At 41.0% G+C, this 17,551-nt stretch overlaps 1 protein-coding gene across 4 annotated transcripts in view; it reads left to right on the forward strand.

Annotated features, from left to right (window-relative positions):
- Nucleotides 1-3,910: 3,910 nt before the first annotated feature.
- Nucleotides 3,911-17,551, forward strand: part of ubr5 (ubiquitin protein ligase E3 component n-recognin 5) — a 28,390-nt gene continuing 14,749 nt past the window's right edge. For all 4 annotated transcript variants that reach the window (XM_063878614.1, XM_063878615.1, XM_063878616.1 and 1 more), the window contains exons 1-24: nt 3,911-4,137; nt 7,690-7,734; nt 7,852-7,933; nt 8,899-8,975; nt 10,315-10,434; nt 10,864-11,143; nt 11,250-11,409; nt 11,680-11,829; nt 12,601-12,812; nt 12,987-13,103; nt 13,265-13,375; nt 13,480-13,634; nt 13,816-13,933; nt 14,078-14,262; nt 14,421-14,530; nt 14,940-15,052; nt 15,207-15,353; nt 15,465-15,576; nt 15,689-15,843; nt 15,922-16,119; nt 16,285-16,495; nt 16,779-16,905; nt 17,062-17,213; nt 17,413-17,508. In XM_063878614.1, the coding sequence (XP_063734684.1) occupies nt 4,076-4,137; nt 7,690-7,734; nt 7,852-7,933; nt 8,899-8,975; nt 10,315-10,434; nt 10,864-11,143; nt 11,250-11,409; nt 11,680-11,829; nt 12,601-12,812; nt 12,987-13,103; nt 13,265-13,375; nt 13,480-13,634; nt 13,816-13,933; nt 14,078-14,262; nt 14,421-14,530; nt 14,940-15,052; nt 15,207-15,353; nt 15,465-15,576; nt 15,689-15,843; nt 15,922-16,119; nt 16,285-16,495; nt 16,779-16,905; nt 17,062-17,213; nt 17,413-17,508 (3,295 nt within the window). In that variant the 5' untranslated portion in view covers nt 3,911-4,075. The remainder of the gene's footprint in view (nt 4,138-7,689; nt 7,735-7,851; nt 7,934-8,898; nt 8,976-10,314; nt 10,435-10,863; nt 11,144-11,249; nt 11,410-11,679; nt 11,830-12,600; nt 12,813-12,986; nt 13,104-13,264; nt 13,376-13,479; nt 13,635-13,815; nt 13,934-14,077; nt 14,263-14,420; nt 14,531-14,939; nt 15,053-15,206; nt 15,354-15,464; nt 15,577-15,688; nt 15,844-15,921; nt 16,120-16,284; nt 16,496-16,778; nt 16,906-17,061; nt 17,214-17,412; nt 17,509-17,551) is intronic.

The raw sequence follows: 17,551 nt of genomic DNA on the forward strand, positions 1-17,551 counted from the left end.
GAAAAGTGCTATATAAATAAAATGTTTTATTATTATTGTTATATCTTAACACAATAGCAAAAGGAATATGTATTTTAAGCAGGTTATAAAACAATATAATTATGAGCCTAACGTTGTTTGGTGACATTTATATTATTTTCATTTCAACTATTTGAAAAAAATCCTCAATAACACACCAACGTAATTTGTTTGTTGTTGTTTTGATGTCCAAATGAAACATGTTGTACCTTGTTCATAAAAAAAGGCTATGTAAACAAAGTTTTCTTTTGATCATAATAAGTGCATTCTAGGCTATAAGAATCAGAGAGGGATTTATTTCCCTTTTGAAAAAACAAAAACAAAATCAATCCATTTCTCATGAAGAATCACCTAGCCCCCCCCAAAAAAAAGTCGAACTGTCATTTTCACCTACATAAACATTTTTTTTCTGTTTCAGATAGATTGCAGTTTCAATTTTTTCTTTCAGCTTATCATCCTCTGGGTGAAAGAGGTCAGCCTGCAGGAGTGGCTCAGGCTGCCCTGCTGGGGATTTGGTCAGCCGTCTAGACCCTCCTGCACAGCACAGAGAGCCAGAACAAAAGGCTGGCTCCTCACATAATGGAGAAATACACACAGACACAAGCACTTTGACTCTGAGTCAAAGGAGTCGCCCCCTGCTGGATATCTGTGATCTTTCAGGTTCAAGGCACTTTTGAATCCCAACATTATGTAAGTGGAAACTGAGTTGCTGGAGTACTCCTTAAACTGCTTTAATTCACTTGATAAGATGTCAGATGGATTTGGCATGATTGAAGACATGACTTACCAAAAACTCAGAGTGAATTCCTTCATTTACTCAGGGGTTGGTCACTTTGGGGTTGCGGAACAGGATTAGAACACAGAATGTACCAATTATCACCTTATAAAAGTGCAAACAACTGCTCATTTACAGTTCTGAGTCATGTTTCTGGTAACCTAAAAACGTGTTATTTTTAAAAGTATTGATTTGTGCAGCTTTAAACTTAGGCTATAATAATTTATATTGCATGTCTTTTATAGGTAATGTGTTGTGCAAAACAAAATTATGAAATTACATCTGCTGTAATGATATGGTCCAGCATGGTTATTTTTATGATGATAGGATTATCCATCTCCTGTCGTTACAGAGTGAGAGCTCATGTCACGAAAGAGCACATTTTTCATGGCTCCTGTCTATGTTCCTGGTCGTGGGCCAATCAGGTTGCCCTAGTTTTAAAGGGTGATGCAATGGAGACCCAGATACTTGGCCGGTTACAATAACCCTGATCTTTTGAGAAGAACTTTACAACATCCTCATATTACTGGGTAATGCAAAAACTGATTTCGTAAGAATCTATTGGCAGCATTGTCCCAGACATTATGGCTTCCTATACACAAATCAACCAATTATCAAGCAATGTTGAATGGCACGTCAGACAAGGCCAACAAGGACCCAGTGTTCTCTGTGAGTTAGAAGAGGGCAGCCAGGAACAGATTTCAGGCAAGCACAATGTCCTTAAAGCTATGCAGCATCTGTGACTGGAACCTGAGGCCTGCTCTGACCTGACCGTTGTTAACAGGCTGAGTTTCCCCCTCATGGTGAGTCCTGCCCTGGACCTGTACAGATATGCCACAGGCAGCAGTAAGAGGAGTTATTTAAAAGTCTCTACTATCCAGCCAGTGATCGTGTTACCTCACATGGTATAGCTTATCCTCCTGGTAGTGTTCTGACTGACAGGAGCTGGTGCTGGTCAACTGATCCAAGAATGGATATGGTAGATGGTTCAATAAGTTATCAGTGGTAATAGTTTTGCTTTGGGTGGTAAATGCTTACCAACAGTTCAACAATCGTTGTATTAGTTTGTGAGAAGTTTCTGCAAACATGCTCACTTTGCTCTAATGATTATTTGCTCCTGGCTCGGACTCTTTGGACCCATATTTAACAAAGCCAGAGGTCATTTGATAACCCGATGCAGCACCTAAAAATAGCTCCAGGAATTTCTGCCTTTTTGTTTGACTTCACTCTTAAAAATAGTCAAAGGTTTTTTAGGCAGAGCAGTGGAACTGGTTTCATTCACCTCTGTGTTCAACTCAAACAACATAGAGAAAAAAATCCCCAAATGTCACTGTTCATTTAACGTAACATGTCTGTTGATGCCCTTATATGTTCTCAGAACCCTTAAAAGCAAGATTGTATTGTGTGAGTAAATGAATACATTATTTCAGTTTAGGACATAAAGATGTGCACTGTAGACTAGACGGGTTAAAAGCAGTTCAAGTAGTACACAACAATAGTAACACTTATTTTTACTTTTGCTAAGTTAGAACTCAAACAGATGAACTTGGCAAATTACATATAATGAGAAACCTGACCTGGGGCAGTCAAATGTTCTTGAGTCAAGTATGATTTTATATTATCATGACAGTTATTATACTGACATCTCGTTGATGCAATTTCTTCAACAACTCATTTTACAGGCAATCCAGGGCAATAATAAAAGTGTGGATTAGAATTATTCAGACATTACATAATTGATATGTACATATACACATGAACACTGTAGGAAAGGGAAAAACCAGTGCTCTGTTTAGCTTTCAGGATTCAGGTCTCATTGTGAAAGGTAAATCCTGCCATCTGGTGGTGTAAAAGGACAACAGCTTTATCTGGATTAGGCCGTAAAATGACAAAAACAACCAAAGATGACATAATCTTTTCTTTTATATTTAAATGTTTAGCCCACTATTATCTCTTTTCATTGACTTAACATACCATGGTGATGCTATTTGAGAACTACGCACAACATACAAAAAATGTTTCTGGATTATCATTTAAACAGTGAAATAGTATCAATCTAACAAATTGTGTATCATTCACAATAATAAGGATTTACATTTTATTTAGTATATGCACTAGGAGAAACACACTTAGTACACCTCTCTTTGTGTGTGTGAGGCATTTAAAAAAAAATAATATTAAGGTATTCAGAGTTACTCACAGATATTTAATTCAGGACAGTTACATTATTTTATATGTAGTGTGCTGTGTTGGGGCACATATGTTTTTTATACATGTCTTTCTAATTCATTTCTTTCATATAAAACAAAGGATAAATTATATTTTTGATATTACACACCGACAAAGTTGTTAAAGGGAAGGAGCCCAGTCGGAAGGGACTTCCGCTTCTCTGGATCTCAGATCTAAGTTAGTTCAGTTTCAAATACAACTGTAATAAAAGAATAGCAGAGCTTATTTAAGCATCCCACATGAATGTCAATTTTGAGAACAATGGTAACAATATGCAAATAAAACCATGTTGTTTCCCTTAAGATTTAGTGACATAATTAAGTCTTTGTTAGTTACAAGAATGGTTTTTGTTTCCTTTTTTGGCCAACATAAAACCATCCCTCATGTTAACATGTCATGACATCGAGTCAGTAGGTTCAGTTTATTTCTTCACAACATAAATTAGGTCTGTATTCAGATATTTCAATTTTTTTAAGCCACTTTAGATTAAACCATGGTTTTTTTTAATGCCTTAATAGCTAAATGATTTGCCCGGAAACCGAAAATTATTCATCTTGTGTTTGTATCTTATTGTCTTAGCTTTATGGATTGGGTTGTCCTAGCCTGTAAAGCAGTATTCAAGCAAAACAAAACCATTTCTTTGATCTTTAGAGTACAAAAATTGACCTGAAAATGATGTAAAAGCTTCAAAATGCAACTAGACCAGATACATAGGCTGAACTGTGTAAGAACAAAGACTTTTGAGTGTGAAAGTGCAGTATTTATGATTACAGTAATCTTGCCTTTCTTCTGGGGGCCAATCCCGTCCAATTTAACACATTTCCTGTTTGTGCTCGGGGTCCAACCAGCGCAGTGGTTGCATGTGCACTAATCAACACACAGAGAAGAAGCTTGCTAGAGTTAAGATGGCGGCATGTGGGTGAGGAGGCTGGGATCTAAACTCGAGGTTTTTCGCCATTAAACGATTCCTATGAATCCACATATAAACAGTAATCGATAGAACAACAATTTCTACATCTTTCACACGCCTGTGTGTGATTTTGGATTGACCCCATGACATCTATTCACTTCGTGGTTCACCCGTTGCCCGGGACTGAGGATCAGCTCAATGACAGGTATTTTGTTGCAGGCCATGGAAAAGAAGAATATAAATCAATATTTACGTGCGAGGTTTGCGATATGGTGTTCGACATTGTAATTGCGAACGATGTTGACATTGTCATGCATGTTTAGTCGGGTTTAAATAATTTAAATGACCCCCCCAGGGTTGGAACAAGGCCCGGCATCTTGAACAATCCTCATTAGCCTGGTGCTACCCAAACAGTTGGTCCAGTGCTAGCTAGATGCTAGTCCGTCAACTGGCTATCGTAGAGCAGCTAACGCTAGCAGGCTGTTTCTTGATTCTCTGGGAGGATTGGCTCACAGTCAAAGTTGAGATAGACAATGCGGGTTGGGGGATGGGGGAAAAGAGAGGGAAATAAGGGTCGTAAAACACATAACTGTTGAAAATATTCGAGTTTTCTTGTATATATTGTAGATACACTCTTTTGACATGTGTCAGTGTTTGTTTTGTGGGCGTCTCGTTGATTATCATGATCAATGAAGTAGCTAACGTCAGCTAACTGATAGCTACATGCTAATGCTAGCAAGCTAATTCGCTACCACGCTCTTGACAAAGCCAAATATTTGTGTTTCAGTGTCTTTTGGGTAAGGGTGTCTTTGCAAGGTTAAAGGGAGAAAAACACTTGCAGACTTCATTGGCAATAATGATTGTATTTGCCTGTTTTTAACATGTGCACCGAGATACATATGTTAAATATGCAGCGAAGAACAGTTAGCAAAATTACATTCAAATATATCCAGTTATTTACTTTTATAAGAGGACATGCAAATACTTGTGTATTATCATCAGTGCTGCTTTATTCAGTGTTAACGTGTTCATACACTGACTTTTCTTCTTTTCATTGTTACCTACAGCATACTCGAACAGTTAATTCAATTGCACACAATATTGTTAGGAGTGACATGCACCTGGCATCCATCACAATGCAGTAAATGTGGTTTGTTTTGGAAATGTAAAAACTGAAGTGATCATGACCCACTAGTATTTGGAAGAAAGGTCCAGGACATTGTGTGCGACCTGTATTTTGGCAGAACATGTGATTTATGATAAACCTATTTATATCATCCATTGAGATTGAACTGATTAATGAGCTGTTCTACTTAAAGACGAAGTGGTTGAAGTGTTTTTAGAATGACCTTGAGATTAGGAACTAGATAAAGGCTCAGAGTATTTGAATGTTTTTGCAAGGTTGGTGTAGTAACCCTTGGGCACCAGCTCTGGTCTGACTGACAAGGAAAGCTGTGTTATTCTGCTGGTTACTCTAGTTATTGTAAAGCCACTCAAATATATTGATGGTATGGACTGTTGGTTCCCTTAAAGAGGCCATGGCTGTTTCATCCCCAGGCATGCATGCCATTGCATGCTACAGTCACCATGTGCTGCTGGGAGGCCCCCTTCGCACTCTTCCCCATGAAGGAACTTGCAGTTGTCAAAGCAGATAAGTGCCTCTATCTGAAGTAAAAAGACATGGTCCAACTTGGCTCATTTGAAGCGCTCGCTGGGCATGAACATTTCCTCATCCAAATGCCAGTGGTTTTTTTGACCTCAGGTCTGCTTAGATACATTAGTCTAACACAGTGGAATGGCAAATAGCTTTCCGCTGTGCTTGTATATTGTGAGGATGTCTTCCATCTCCATTAGTTTCTAGCACAATTTAAAGAGAGTTGGCATGTTTTATCAAGCGGTGGAATGATGGAAAAAAAAAAAACAGGCAGCACATGTACATTTAAAATTCTGCTTTTTCTTTGGCCTACTACCTGAACAACATATTTTCATAAATTGCCTCTTGTTATTATGAGCTGGAATAAACATAGTACATGTAGGTGAACTACTGGTATTAACATATAGGTTAAATTGGGTTTAAATAGTATACATGATCAGTAACTGCACTGCTATTAATATTTACATTTGTGAATGTTTTAATTTCTTTCAATCCATAAAACATAATTGGCACTTGTCGTCATCCTTCTGAGTAAGGTCATTCATCATTACAGGTGCCATATTACTTCTTTATCTGTGTTATGGCCATGTATGGAGGGACAGTCTACAGAACTTTGTTTTCAAGATGAAATCATAGGCCAAAAAGTTTGTAAAGGGTGAGAGTCGATTTATTCTTTTGGAGAATACACAAAACTACTATCATTACATAACAGTTCTCAGAATAATGTGTAGTTCAGTATGTTCATTTGATTGTTATTCCTTAAGACTTACAGACTGTTTGTGTGTATGGGATGCAAGTTTGGAAGAAAATGGAAATCGGAAATGGAAACAATGATCAAGTTAATTGGACAATGAAATCCAATTGCCAACTTACAGGCAAACAAATAAGACAACTGTTTTTAAAGTGAAAGAGCGGTTAAAAGTTCTCTGAATTACTTGAATGTATAGTTTCATGTGATTCCATCATAGCTAGCCTAATTCAGACATTGTTATGATGCTCTGGAAAGATTGACACATGCTTTGCTTGTAGTAAGGGGGGGAGCTTTTATTCTCAGGTGCAAGAAATAAAGCTCTTATTTTCTGGATTGATATAATGCTTAACTTCAACGAGTTGATATATGCTATTGCACAAAAAAAATGTAATTTTAGGAAATCTGTCATTTATGGCCTTATACATTCTGAGTTCACTTTTTATGCTATCACAACAGGGGAATCTGCGTTTGCATTTAAGTCCCTCTAATAGCCTCCATCATAACAACTCATTTAGTGTCATTTGAGCCACTGTTGCATACAAACTAGTCTTCTGAAAATGTATGCAGTATCACGCAATACTCAAATATGTCAAATATTTTCTTACACACTAAATTGTTTGTGGAATAATGCAGTAATTTGATCCTTCATTCAAAAACAATGTTTAACATTATGCAACAATTCTGACTTGCCTCTCTAGATGGTATTTAATCCAAAGCAATAGCCACTGAATGGGTACTGCAACTTTTGGTAACATTTGACATACCAAAAAAACCTTACTCATTGAATTAGTATCGTTTTAACAGATAACCAGAACTGCTCACTTCAGCACAGTTTGCTAGTGTATTGAGTCCTCCATTATGACATCATTTGAGTAGAGTCACACACTCAGGACTGTGACCTGTGCTCTGAAGTATGTTTTCAAAAATGTCACAACTGAAGCTATGATCACCTTGGCAACATGAAATCAATAATTCTCCCTGTCGGTTGTTGGTTCAGTTACCTGGAGCGGTTGCTATACTACACATTTTGTTCCTAATATGTGTAGAGACAACTGGATTCGACAAAATGCATCTATGATTACTGTCCTTATCAGATAAAAGATGCACACAAGCTGGAACAATCTGAAGTTAAATGAAATGCTTTGTTAGAGTAAAGAAAGTTAAAATCCTTATAGTCAAAACACATGATTTATATTATTGGTGGCTCATGTTTTAAAGGTCTCCTATTATGCTATATTTTAACAATATATTGTAAAGTATCTCCAAGTACTCATTTTTGAATTGAGTACATTAATCTGCATTGTCCCAAACAGTTCTCGTTTGCGTTAATGTTGTCTTTATTTTCTTGCCAGGCTCCGTGAAGTCTCAGAGAAGCTCAACAAATACAGCTTCAACAGGTAAGTGTGTGTCAACATTGTAAATGCAGGCTGCTTCGTTTGAAGTAAAGAAATATTTCTTTATCCTGGATATTGTCTCTTTTGTCACTGTGCTTTTCCCCCCCCTTTCCAATGCAGTCATCCACACCTTAGTCTGCTGGAGCAGGCGACCCTAAAGCAGTGTGTTGTCGGTCCAAACCATGCCGGATTCCTGCTTGAGGTAATGCTTTGAGACATTACATCATTAGCATTAATGAAACACTTAAGGAACCAGAGTATATGTTGATGATGTACTGCCAACCAAAACAGTTTACATGAAGATTGCAATGCAAACTACTTCCCTATTATCACATCTTCTGTGCTTTGTCATTTGCTTCTGTTTTACTTACTAAATTTGCACAAATTGTGGTCAGGATTAAACAGATTGTAGGTTTTTATTCAGAAACACTATCTAAATTTAGCCTGACATCGCCAGACCAAATGTCTTATGTTAGTTAGTCCTCAGTTAGCTTCTCAGTAGAATTTTCCATTTCCGCATGGGCTTCCTCGGCTGTCAACAAGTGCAGACAAAAATGCCTCTGGACGCAATGGCCCCTTTTCACAGCAGCCATTTTGACATGTCATTGCAGTGTAACACAGGTGTTAACATGCTGCACTTAAGTGGGCCACTGCGCTGCTATGGGGCCTGCTGGCTCAGTGGAATGGCTGTGACATACTAATTAGCAAGAGACTATAATTCATTTGATCAGTGACACCTATGTTACCCTACAGTAACATGTCAAAATGGCTGCTGTGAAAGGGGTCCATTGGATAGATCTACAACCACATTTAGCAACAAAACATGGGACATAGCGCTGAGCGATGGGATACCAGACTACCGTTTTCAGACATCTGTTTGGTATTTTGAGCAAAACTCTTCACAGGCAAATTTTGTATAGATATTGCCCTACAATATATTGTTCAAATATGGCATACTAGGAGACCTTTGAGCTCCACTGAAATAAATCTACTGATATGCACATTTATACTTTCCATAGACTCAGGGTACCATAGTGTTAGGCTTTATGATGCCTTTTTATTTCTGGCTAATTTGATAAACAGCAGTCTATATTAAAATATTTTCTATTCTAAGAGTTTTTAATTGTCAAATGTGTGACACTGAAACCCATGACTGCATCTGTTTAGGATGGACGCGTGTGCAGAATCAGCTTTGCTGTCCAGCCTGATCGCCTGGAGCTCAGCAAACCGGACGGCAACGAGGGGTGAGTTTTCTCTTTATGATTGGATCTGCCCTCAAACGGTTTTTGCTTTGGCACCGAGATACAAAACAGATTGCTTGTAGAGATATCATGTACAATATGGACTGAACATGTCCTCTTGTGCCCCTTTTGGCTAAGTTTGCAGCAGTTGGACTTGTCTTTTTTTTACTTCAAGAATAAAACTCTCTTTCTACAAAGATTTCACTCTATCTGCAGTATAAGCTATATCTGATTATGGTCCTCCAACAAGCATCTATTGGAATGGGGATGCTTTAGTGTTGTGCTTTTCATGATTACAAGGTCCATGAGTTCATTCTCAGAGCTGCATTTTACAGAGTTAAAATATCTGGCTTACTTCTGCCTTTTTCATTCTAATTTTGCCACCCAATAACCAACAGCAAGACAGTTTCCAAATTGTTTAACTTTCTGTAAGCCCGTTCCCTTAATGGCTGTGCGAGTGTGTTTCCAATTTAATAAAAACCCTTTTTTACTAGCTGCTCCGTTTTGGGTTGGCTATGATTATTATGTTTTGGTCTCATTGATAGTTGTGGATATCCTGCCAGCGGTAGAACATCCAACAGTGATTTCAGAGCTTTCAAAGCTGCTAAATATTCATGTGAATGAGGCAGTAAAAGGCTTCCCTTCTCCAAACGTTTCTGCTGAACACACGTTGGTTCCCTTGCTCTGACTTGCAAAAGAACTTGAGATGGTTTCACACATCCTCTCAGTCAGAACTGTTGTGGGCTGCTGATAGCCTACGTACAATAGTGTGGCTGCTTGGCTTTGGCAGGATTGTCTGCTCACTCGACAAGGTCTGATAAAGTCTATGATTTTGAATCGTAACAAAAGTCAGGCATGTTGCATCAGCCTGTTGCCTGTCTGAATAATTTGAATCCCTATTTCTGCTTCCCATTGCCTCCTAATACAATATGGTCAAATGTTCATGTTTGTAGAAAGTTTCTTAATTCAGTGCCATTGTAAAAACTGCATTTATTATATCAAATTATACATGTATATATTTAGAACACATCAGTTGAGTAAAGTAAGTACTTCTTTTGGTTAAACTCGGAACCCCAAGAACTTATATAAAAAGCAGTCTTGATCAAGGAACGAGTTGCAGCCAATTCCGATTCCCAAGGGTGTTGCCATGCTAGTCTCATAAATGAACCCCTCCTGTTTTAAAGTATAATATCAGAGAAAGTTCATCCTGAACCAAGGGGTATTATTTAACAAACCTCTGGTAAATTTAGCTTCTGTTAACCTAGATATTAAAAGAAAGCGTTTTTTGTCCTGTGTGGGACTTTTGTAAGTTTGTAACTGATCTCCCATCTTTTGTTTCCAGTTCAAAGTTGAGCAGTGGTTCAGGGACAGGAAGGAGCTCCAGGCCAGGCAGGACTAGTGATCCGCCCTGGTTCCTGTCTGGCTCTGACACACTGGGCAGACTGGCAGGCAACACCCTTGGGTAAGTTCTGGCAGGGCTGGACAGAGACAAACTGTCCTGTGAAAGCTCACAGCACTGACGCTGCAGCGGGGTAGGGGTGCATGCACTATAAACGTGCTGTATGCATTCTTCTTCGTGCTTTTGTTGACATCTGGAGCATAAAGTTCCTCCTAAAGATATAGCTGTAGCTATCCTAATATCAAACTGACTCGCCCACCAGTATTATTTAGACTCCCTATCAATCAAAGCCATTTAATGCCTGATTAAATTAGGAAATATTCCACCAGTTCATTCTTCCTTCCTGTAAATGCTTCTGATGGAAACTCTTATCCATCTGTGCTGTCACAAATACTAAATCCCCATCGTACCCAGATGTGTTTTGAGTCTGCTCTGTTAGTCAGACGGTGTTTTGGCAGGCGTGTCTGACCATGGCCTTGCGCTGTGTAACAGGAGTCGCTGGAGCTCTGGCGTTAATGGAGGCAGCGGAGGAGGTGGAAGTGGAGGAGGAACAGGGGGAGGCGGAGCTGGCGGTGGCAGCAGTGGAGGGGGAGGGAGCGGAGGAGGAAGCGGGGGCGGAGGCACGTCAGGCAGGTCGTCAACAGCAGCTCGTGATTCCCGCCGACAGACCCGGGTGATCCGTACAGGAAGGGATCGTGGCTCTGGCCTGCTGGGTAGCCAGCCTCAGCCGGTCATACCAGCCTCTGTCATCCCTGAAGAACTCATTACTCAGGTAAAAACACCTCTTTACGTTCTGATACCAAATGTAAAGTTAATAGCACATTAACTAAAGTCACAAGTGAGTTTCAATAAATGAGTTTTCCTCTTTTTTTCCCCAGGCCCAGGTAGTCCTTCAGGGGAAATCCAGGAGTGTGATCATTCGCGAACTCCAGAGGACCAACCTTGACGTCAACCTCGCCGTCAACAACCTGCTGAGCCGGGATGATGAAGATGGAGATGATGGAGATGACACTGCCAGCGAGTCCTACCTCCCTGGAGGTTTGTCAAAACACTAAAAACAGAATCTGTAAATGGAGACGGAAAGGACAAGGGCTTATAAAACATGATGATGATATGCTGTTTGTTCAACGAGAGATCCTTTTCTATCAGCTACATACCAGTTCAACATTTAGTAGATAAAGACTTGCTTCAAGTGATTTATTTCTGAGCATTGTAATAGTCTTTAGAAAGTAAATCATACAAATAATAAATGTGTTGTTTTTCCTCCTAAACTTTGCGTCATCTTGTGCCTTTTCTTGTCACACACAGAGGACCTGATGTCCCTGTTGGATGCAGACATCCACTCTGCTCATCCCAGTGTGATTATTGACGCTGACGCCATGTTCTCTGAGGACATCAGCTACTTTGGATACCCCTCTTTCAGACGCTCCTCACTGTCTCGCCTGGGATCCTCCAGAGGTAACTCATCAACTAATTTCTCACTTGAAGGGAAGGCAGGGTGTTGAAGAGGCTTTGGTGGCAACACTGGTGATGGCTTTTTAATGTGGAGTTGGAGCTTTAATGACTTAGGTTAGAGATGAGACAGCATTGTTTTCTTTAGATGGATTCATGGATAAAAACTTGCCAGTGGCATTAGATTGAATAAGACATCAGCTAACAAGCTAATCATTTATTTATTTTGATAGAAAAAGGACAAATGTAGGGAAATGTTTTTCTTTTTGCTTGATCTATAACTGAGCCTTTTGAAGAAAATAATGTAAAGTGGTTTTAGTTTGTTTGCTGGGGACATTTCCACTTCAGCCTGTTGAGCTGGACTTGTGATATGGGTGTCTGATGCTGAAGGCTATAAACGTTTGGTGTTGTATGCATGGCTACATACTGTGAGCTCTCTGAGAAAGGCCCGCTAGGCCCCCCTGTCTTAACAGGGACCCTTTATGGCAGTCTATTCTGAAAAACCTACCATAGCCCACTTTTAGCCAACATGCATGCTTTATTTCTGTCTATCCTCTTCCTCTTCTACAACGCATTTTAACATATGAGCGTTTAAACTGATTCAACCACCACTTTAATTTAGACTCCCACTCAAACTTCCGTCCTGCAATTTGAAATTGCGTTACAGTTATTCTAAAGAAACAACCTTTCTCTCTCTATTTTAAAAACTATGTTGACGGGTCTTTCCCAGAGAGTGGCTTACTTCTATCCCACTGGTGTGACCTTATTGCATACCAGTTCTCCTTCTCCCCTTAGAGCGTGACTCAGAGCTGTTGCGTGAGCGCGAGTCCGTGCTGAGGTTACGCGAGCGCCGGTGGCTGGATGGGGCCTCCTTTGACACGGAGCGAGGCTCCACCAGCCGCGAGGGTGAGCCCAGCCTGGACAAGAAGAGCATCCCGGTCCAGAGCCCTGTCTCCTTGGGAGAGGAGCTCCAGTGGTGGCCTGACAAGGTAGGAGGAGTGCACACACAGCTGTTGATTAGCTGTTTATTTAAAAAAACACAAACCTTCCTATTCCATTTCCTTAGATTTTGAGACATCCACTCGTATCAAATTCATTTATTTGGACAGTTAGTTAGGTTTAGCTTTAGCTGATAATTATTTAAAACTCTACATTTCTTTCAGGATGGTGTGAAGTTTGTGAGCATTGGAGCCATGTTCACAGAGCTGGTGGCTGTCAGCTCCAAAGGAGAGCTGTATCAGTGGAAGTGGAGCGAACCTGAACCCTACAGGAGTGCACAGGTAGGGAGTTCAACTTTCATCAAAGGAATTACCAATAACTTCCCTAAACAAACTTTTCTAGCTAAATAATGATATACTTCATATTGCTATTGTAGCGTAATGCCTTTTGTTCTGCTACATGTTGGAGACCTACGATCACCACTTTTCATTGTTTCCCTCAGAATCCTTCCGTTCATCACCCGCGTGTATCCTTCCTGGGTCTGGCCAATGAGAAGATCACCTTATTGTCTGCCAATAGCATCAGGGCAACTGTCGCTACAGACACCAACAAGGTACATTATGATTGCACCTCTTGACATAAAGAAGGACGAGTTGAATACGCAGACGGTTTTTTTGTTGGTTTTTTTTATGAACTCAAGTTTGTTGTTTGGTACAGGTGGCGACCTGGGTGGACGACACGCTGAGCACCGTGGCGTCTAAGCTGGAACACAGTGCTCAGGCTTTCCCCGAGTTGCAGGGAGAACGCATGGTGTCTCTGCACTGCTGTGCGCTCTACACCTGTGTACAGCTGGAGAATAGCCTCTACTGGTGGTAAGAACACAACATTGTCTCATAAAACTAAATTATAAGGGATTGTAATTATTGATCTCACATTAATATCCTGCTACTGATGGAGACTTCTTCTGTGACTGACACTTTTTGGTGCTATAGCGTGACATCAGTATGACTGTCTGTAAAGTTTTAACACTTTGCGGCTTGCATCTGTCTGCAGGGGTGTTGTGCCTTTTAGTCAACGGAAGAAAATGCTTGAAAAGGCCAGAGCCAAGAACAAAAAGCCAAAATCCAGTGCTGGCATCTCGTCAATACCAAACATCACCGTGGGAACGCAGGTAAGACAGAGTGCTGAGTTTTCATTGTTTAAACTGTTGTTTGCTTGAGTGAGTATTATATTGTATGACAAAGTGGATATTTTCCCTCTTCTTTTAGATGAAGCTTTGTAGATAAAGCAATAAATGTCCTGTTTCCTTCCCTAGGTGTGCTTGAGGAATAACCCCCTCTACCACGCCGGAGCAGTGGCCTTCTCTGTCAGTGCTGGGATTCCTAAAGTGGGCGTCCTGTTGGAGTCTGTGTGGAACATGAATGACAGTTGCAGATTCCAGCTGCGCTCACCAGAGAGCCTCAAGAACTTGGAAAAAACAACTAAGATCCTTGAAATCAAGTCAGTTTCATTTCATGTAGAAATAATCTCTCCTTTTTTTAAAATGCATTGTCTCAAGATTATTTCATGTCATTACAAAGACTCAGACCTCAGTCAGAATTTGGTTTTGCGAGAGTATGAAGTAAAATGTATCTCCTTTTCTTGCTCTGTACCCATAGGACTGAAAGCAAGCCGGAGCTGGTGAAGACTGAAATGGGACCCCCTCCCTCTCCAGCGTCCACCTGCAGTGATACCTCTTCTATTGCTAGCAGTGCCTCACTGCCCTACAGTAAGTCTGCTTCTCTCTCACTCCCTCTTAACCTCCAGCTCTCACACCAACACTCAAGTCTCTAATTCCCTCACTATCTCCCAGGCACTGAACCAATTTCTGCCTCACTCGTTATTCGTTTGACTTTGAAACAGATGGTGCACAGGCTTTTATCAGCAACTCTTCCTCCCTGCTTGTTTCCTGTGAAGGCAGTACAGCCTGCATACTGTTTATACTGTTGTGTATACGTTTGCTTTATTTTTTTTTACCTCTTATCATATGAAACCCACAGCTAGCCTTTAGCACCTGCTCAGCAGTACATTTTCACCGTCTAAATAAGCAATATTAATCAGAACCATCTGCAATCCATTAAAGTGTCTTTGAATATATTCAGATCAAACTAAAACGTATCATGTCTGTCTACTTGCAGAGCGAAGGCGTTCTACCCCAGCTCCCAAAGAGGAAGAGAAGGTGAACGAGGAGCAGTGGCCTCTCAGGGAGGTGGTGTTTGTGGAGGACGTCAAAAATGTCCCCGTTGGGAAGGTGAGTGCTTCTGAAATGTGGCGATGCAAAGATCTTATCTTGTTATTCATGGTAAAGGAAGTGTTTGAGTCTCTGGCTGTTCTCAGATCCTGCTATCACACGTTTCTGGGTCGTCATGACATCTCAGTTTCACAAACTCACAACTATGTTCCAGGTGCTCAAAGTGGACGGCGCGTATGTTGCTGTGAGGTTTCCAGGAACATCGAGCAGCATGAGCAACCAGAGCACTGCTGCTCCCACTGACTCCGACCCTTCATCCCTGCTGCAGGACTGTCGGCTCCTCAGAATAGACGAGCTGCAGGTATGAACATAAACTGCCCCGATACTACTTGTCTTCATCGCAGAATTTCGAGTTTATTGTTGCTGAATATGTCCGGGTGTGAGCAATTTTTGTCGTTTTCTTTTACGACAGGTGGTCAAAACTGGCGGGACTCCTAAAGTTCCTGACTGTTTTCAGCGCACACCTAAAAAGCTCTGCATCCCAGAAAAGGCAGAGATTCTGGCTGTGAATGTTGACTCCAAAGGTTAGTCTTTGTTTCTATATTTCCGTGTATGCTTATTATTTTTTTAATGTAATTGTTTGGTGTTTTCTCTAAATTTGTATTTCAAATCCTCAAATATCTCTGCATCTTCCAGGAGTCCACGCCGTGCTGAAAACTGGTAGCTGGGTTCGGTACTGTATCTTTGACCTGGCCACGGGCAAAGCTGAACAGGAGAATAACTTCCCCACAAGTAACCTGGCCTTCCTGGGTCAGAGTGAGCGCAATGTGGCTATCTTCACCGCAGGACAGGTGAGCAAATCTCACAAATGGTTTTGCAAATTTCTTGCCATGTAGAGATCTGAAATACTGATATTATTTGTCTTCCAGGAATCTCCCATCATCCTCCGAGATGGAAATGGCACAATCTACCCAATGGCCAAGGACTGCATGGGTGGAATTCGAGATCCTGATTGGTTGGACTTGCCACCTATAAACAGCCTGGGAATGGGGGTGCACTCTCTGGCCAACCTTCCCTCTAACTCCACAATCAAAAAGAAAGCTGCTATTATTATTATGGCTGTCGAGGTAAACCTGATGTTATAAAAACAATTTGTTTAAAACTGTGAGCAACCATTAAGGTCCAAGTACTAAAGGGTGTTTAAAAGACTGAAAATCAATGCTGTCTGAGTCTCATCAAAAACATGTAAATAAAGGATGATGGTCAGTGATCACGGTCTCGGTGTATTACAGAAACAGACGCTGATGCAGCATGTGCTTCGCTGTGACTACGAGGCCTGCCGGCAGTACCTGGTGAACCTGGAGCAGGCCTTCCTGTTGGATCAGGCCAGCCAGGCCCTCGGAGCACTTCTGGATCATCGCTGTGATGGAAACCGCAACATCCTCCATGCCGCCGTCTCTGTCTGTTTCCCTGTTAGCAACAAGGAGACCAAAGAGGAGGAAGGTAAGCTGCTAGCCTCAGACGATACATGTCAAGAGTCTGCTCAGAAACTACATTTATCTTCAGTTCCTCTCTACAGTCACATTTCTCTTCCCAATGTCTCTGTTTTTTACTTTTCAATCTTAACAGAAAATAGAAATCAATAATAAAAAAAAATGTAAAAAGGGAAAGCATGAAAGAAAAAACCCCTTTTCCATCAACTCACTTCTAGGTGGGAGTCACTTTATTTCCCCTTTTCTCCAAGACTCCCATCTCCATGCTAAGTGACCGTGCTGTTTCATTTCAGAAGCTGAAAGGTCGGAGAGAAACACATTTGCAGAGCGTCTTTCCGCTGTGGAGGCAATTGCCAATGCCATCTCTGTGGTTTCAAGCAACAGTTCTGGGAATAGGACTGGCTCCTCCAGCAGCAGAGGGTAAATCACCACATTTTATGCTTCACAGAATACATAGGGGAGAGTTTTCTGTACAGAAGACTGTATGTCCTCCTATAAGAAAGTAATGTTTTCACATCCAGTGTCAGTGAATAAGCAAAAGCACTGGTGTTAATATCAGTTTTTTATTATCGCCAGGCTTCGTCTGAGGGAGATGATGCGGAGGTCTCTGAGAGCAGCAGGTCTCGGCCGCCATGAGTCTGGCCCGTCATCCAGCGACCACCAGGACCCTGTGTCACCACCTATTGCCCCACCAAGTTGGGTCCCTGACCCGCCACCCATGGACCCTGGTCAGTAGAAAAGTAGTTTAAAATGGGCAAATAAGCACAATATACCCTCTTTGATCTCTGGAGTGGTTTATCCATAGGTTTTCATATGGTGGTGGCTCTGAACCACTGTCCTATGGATTTAACTCTCCTTCCTTGCCGTAGTAAATTATTCTCAGTCTTTGTGTTGATGTGTCTGTGTTGTGTTGTTTTTTTTCAACAGATGGTGACATTGACTTCATTCTTGCCCCAGCTGTGGGTTCACTCACCACTGCTTCCACTGGTACCAGCCAGGGGCCCAGCACCTCCACCATCCCAGGTACGTGTCATCATAGAGATGAAAAACGAACTCACAAAGGGAC

Source organism: Eleginops maclovinus, chromosome 3 (assembly GCF_036324505.1).
Source record: "Eleginops maclovinus isolate JMC-PN-2008 ecotype Puerto Natales chromosome 3, JC_Emac_rtc_rv5, whole genome shotgun sequence".
NCBI classification, from domain to species: domain Eukaryota; kingdom Metazoa; phylum Chordata; class Actinopteri; order Perciformes; family Eleginopidae; genus Eleginops; species Eleginops maclovinus.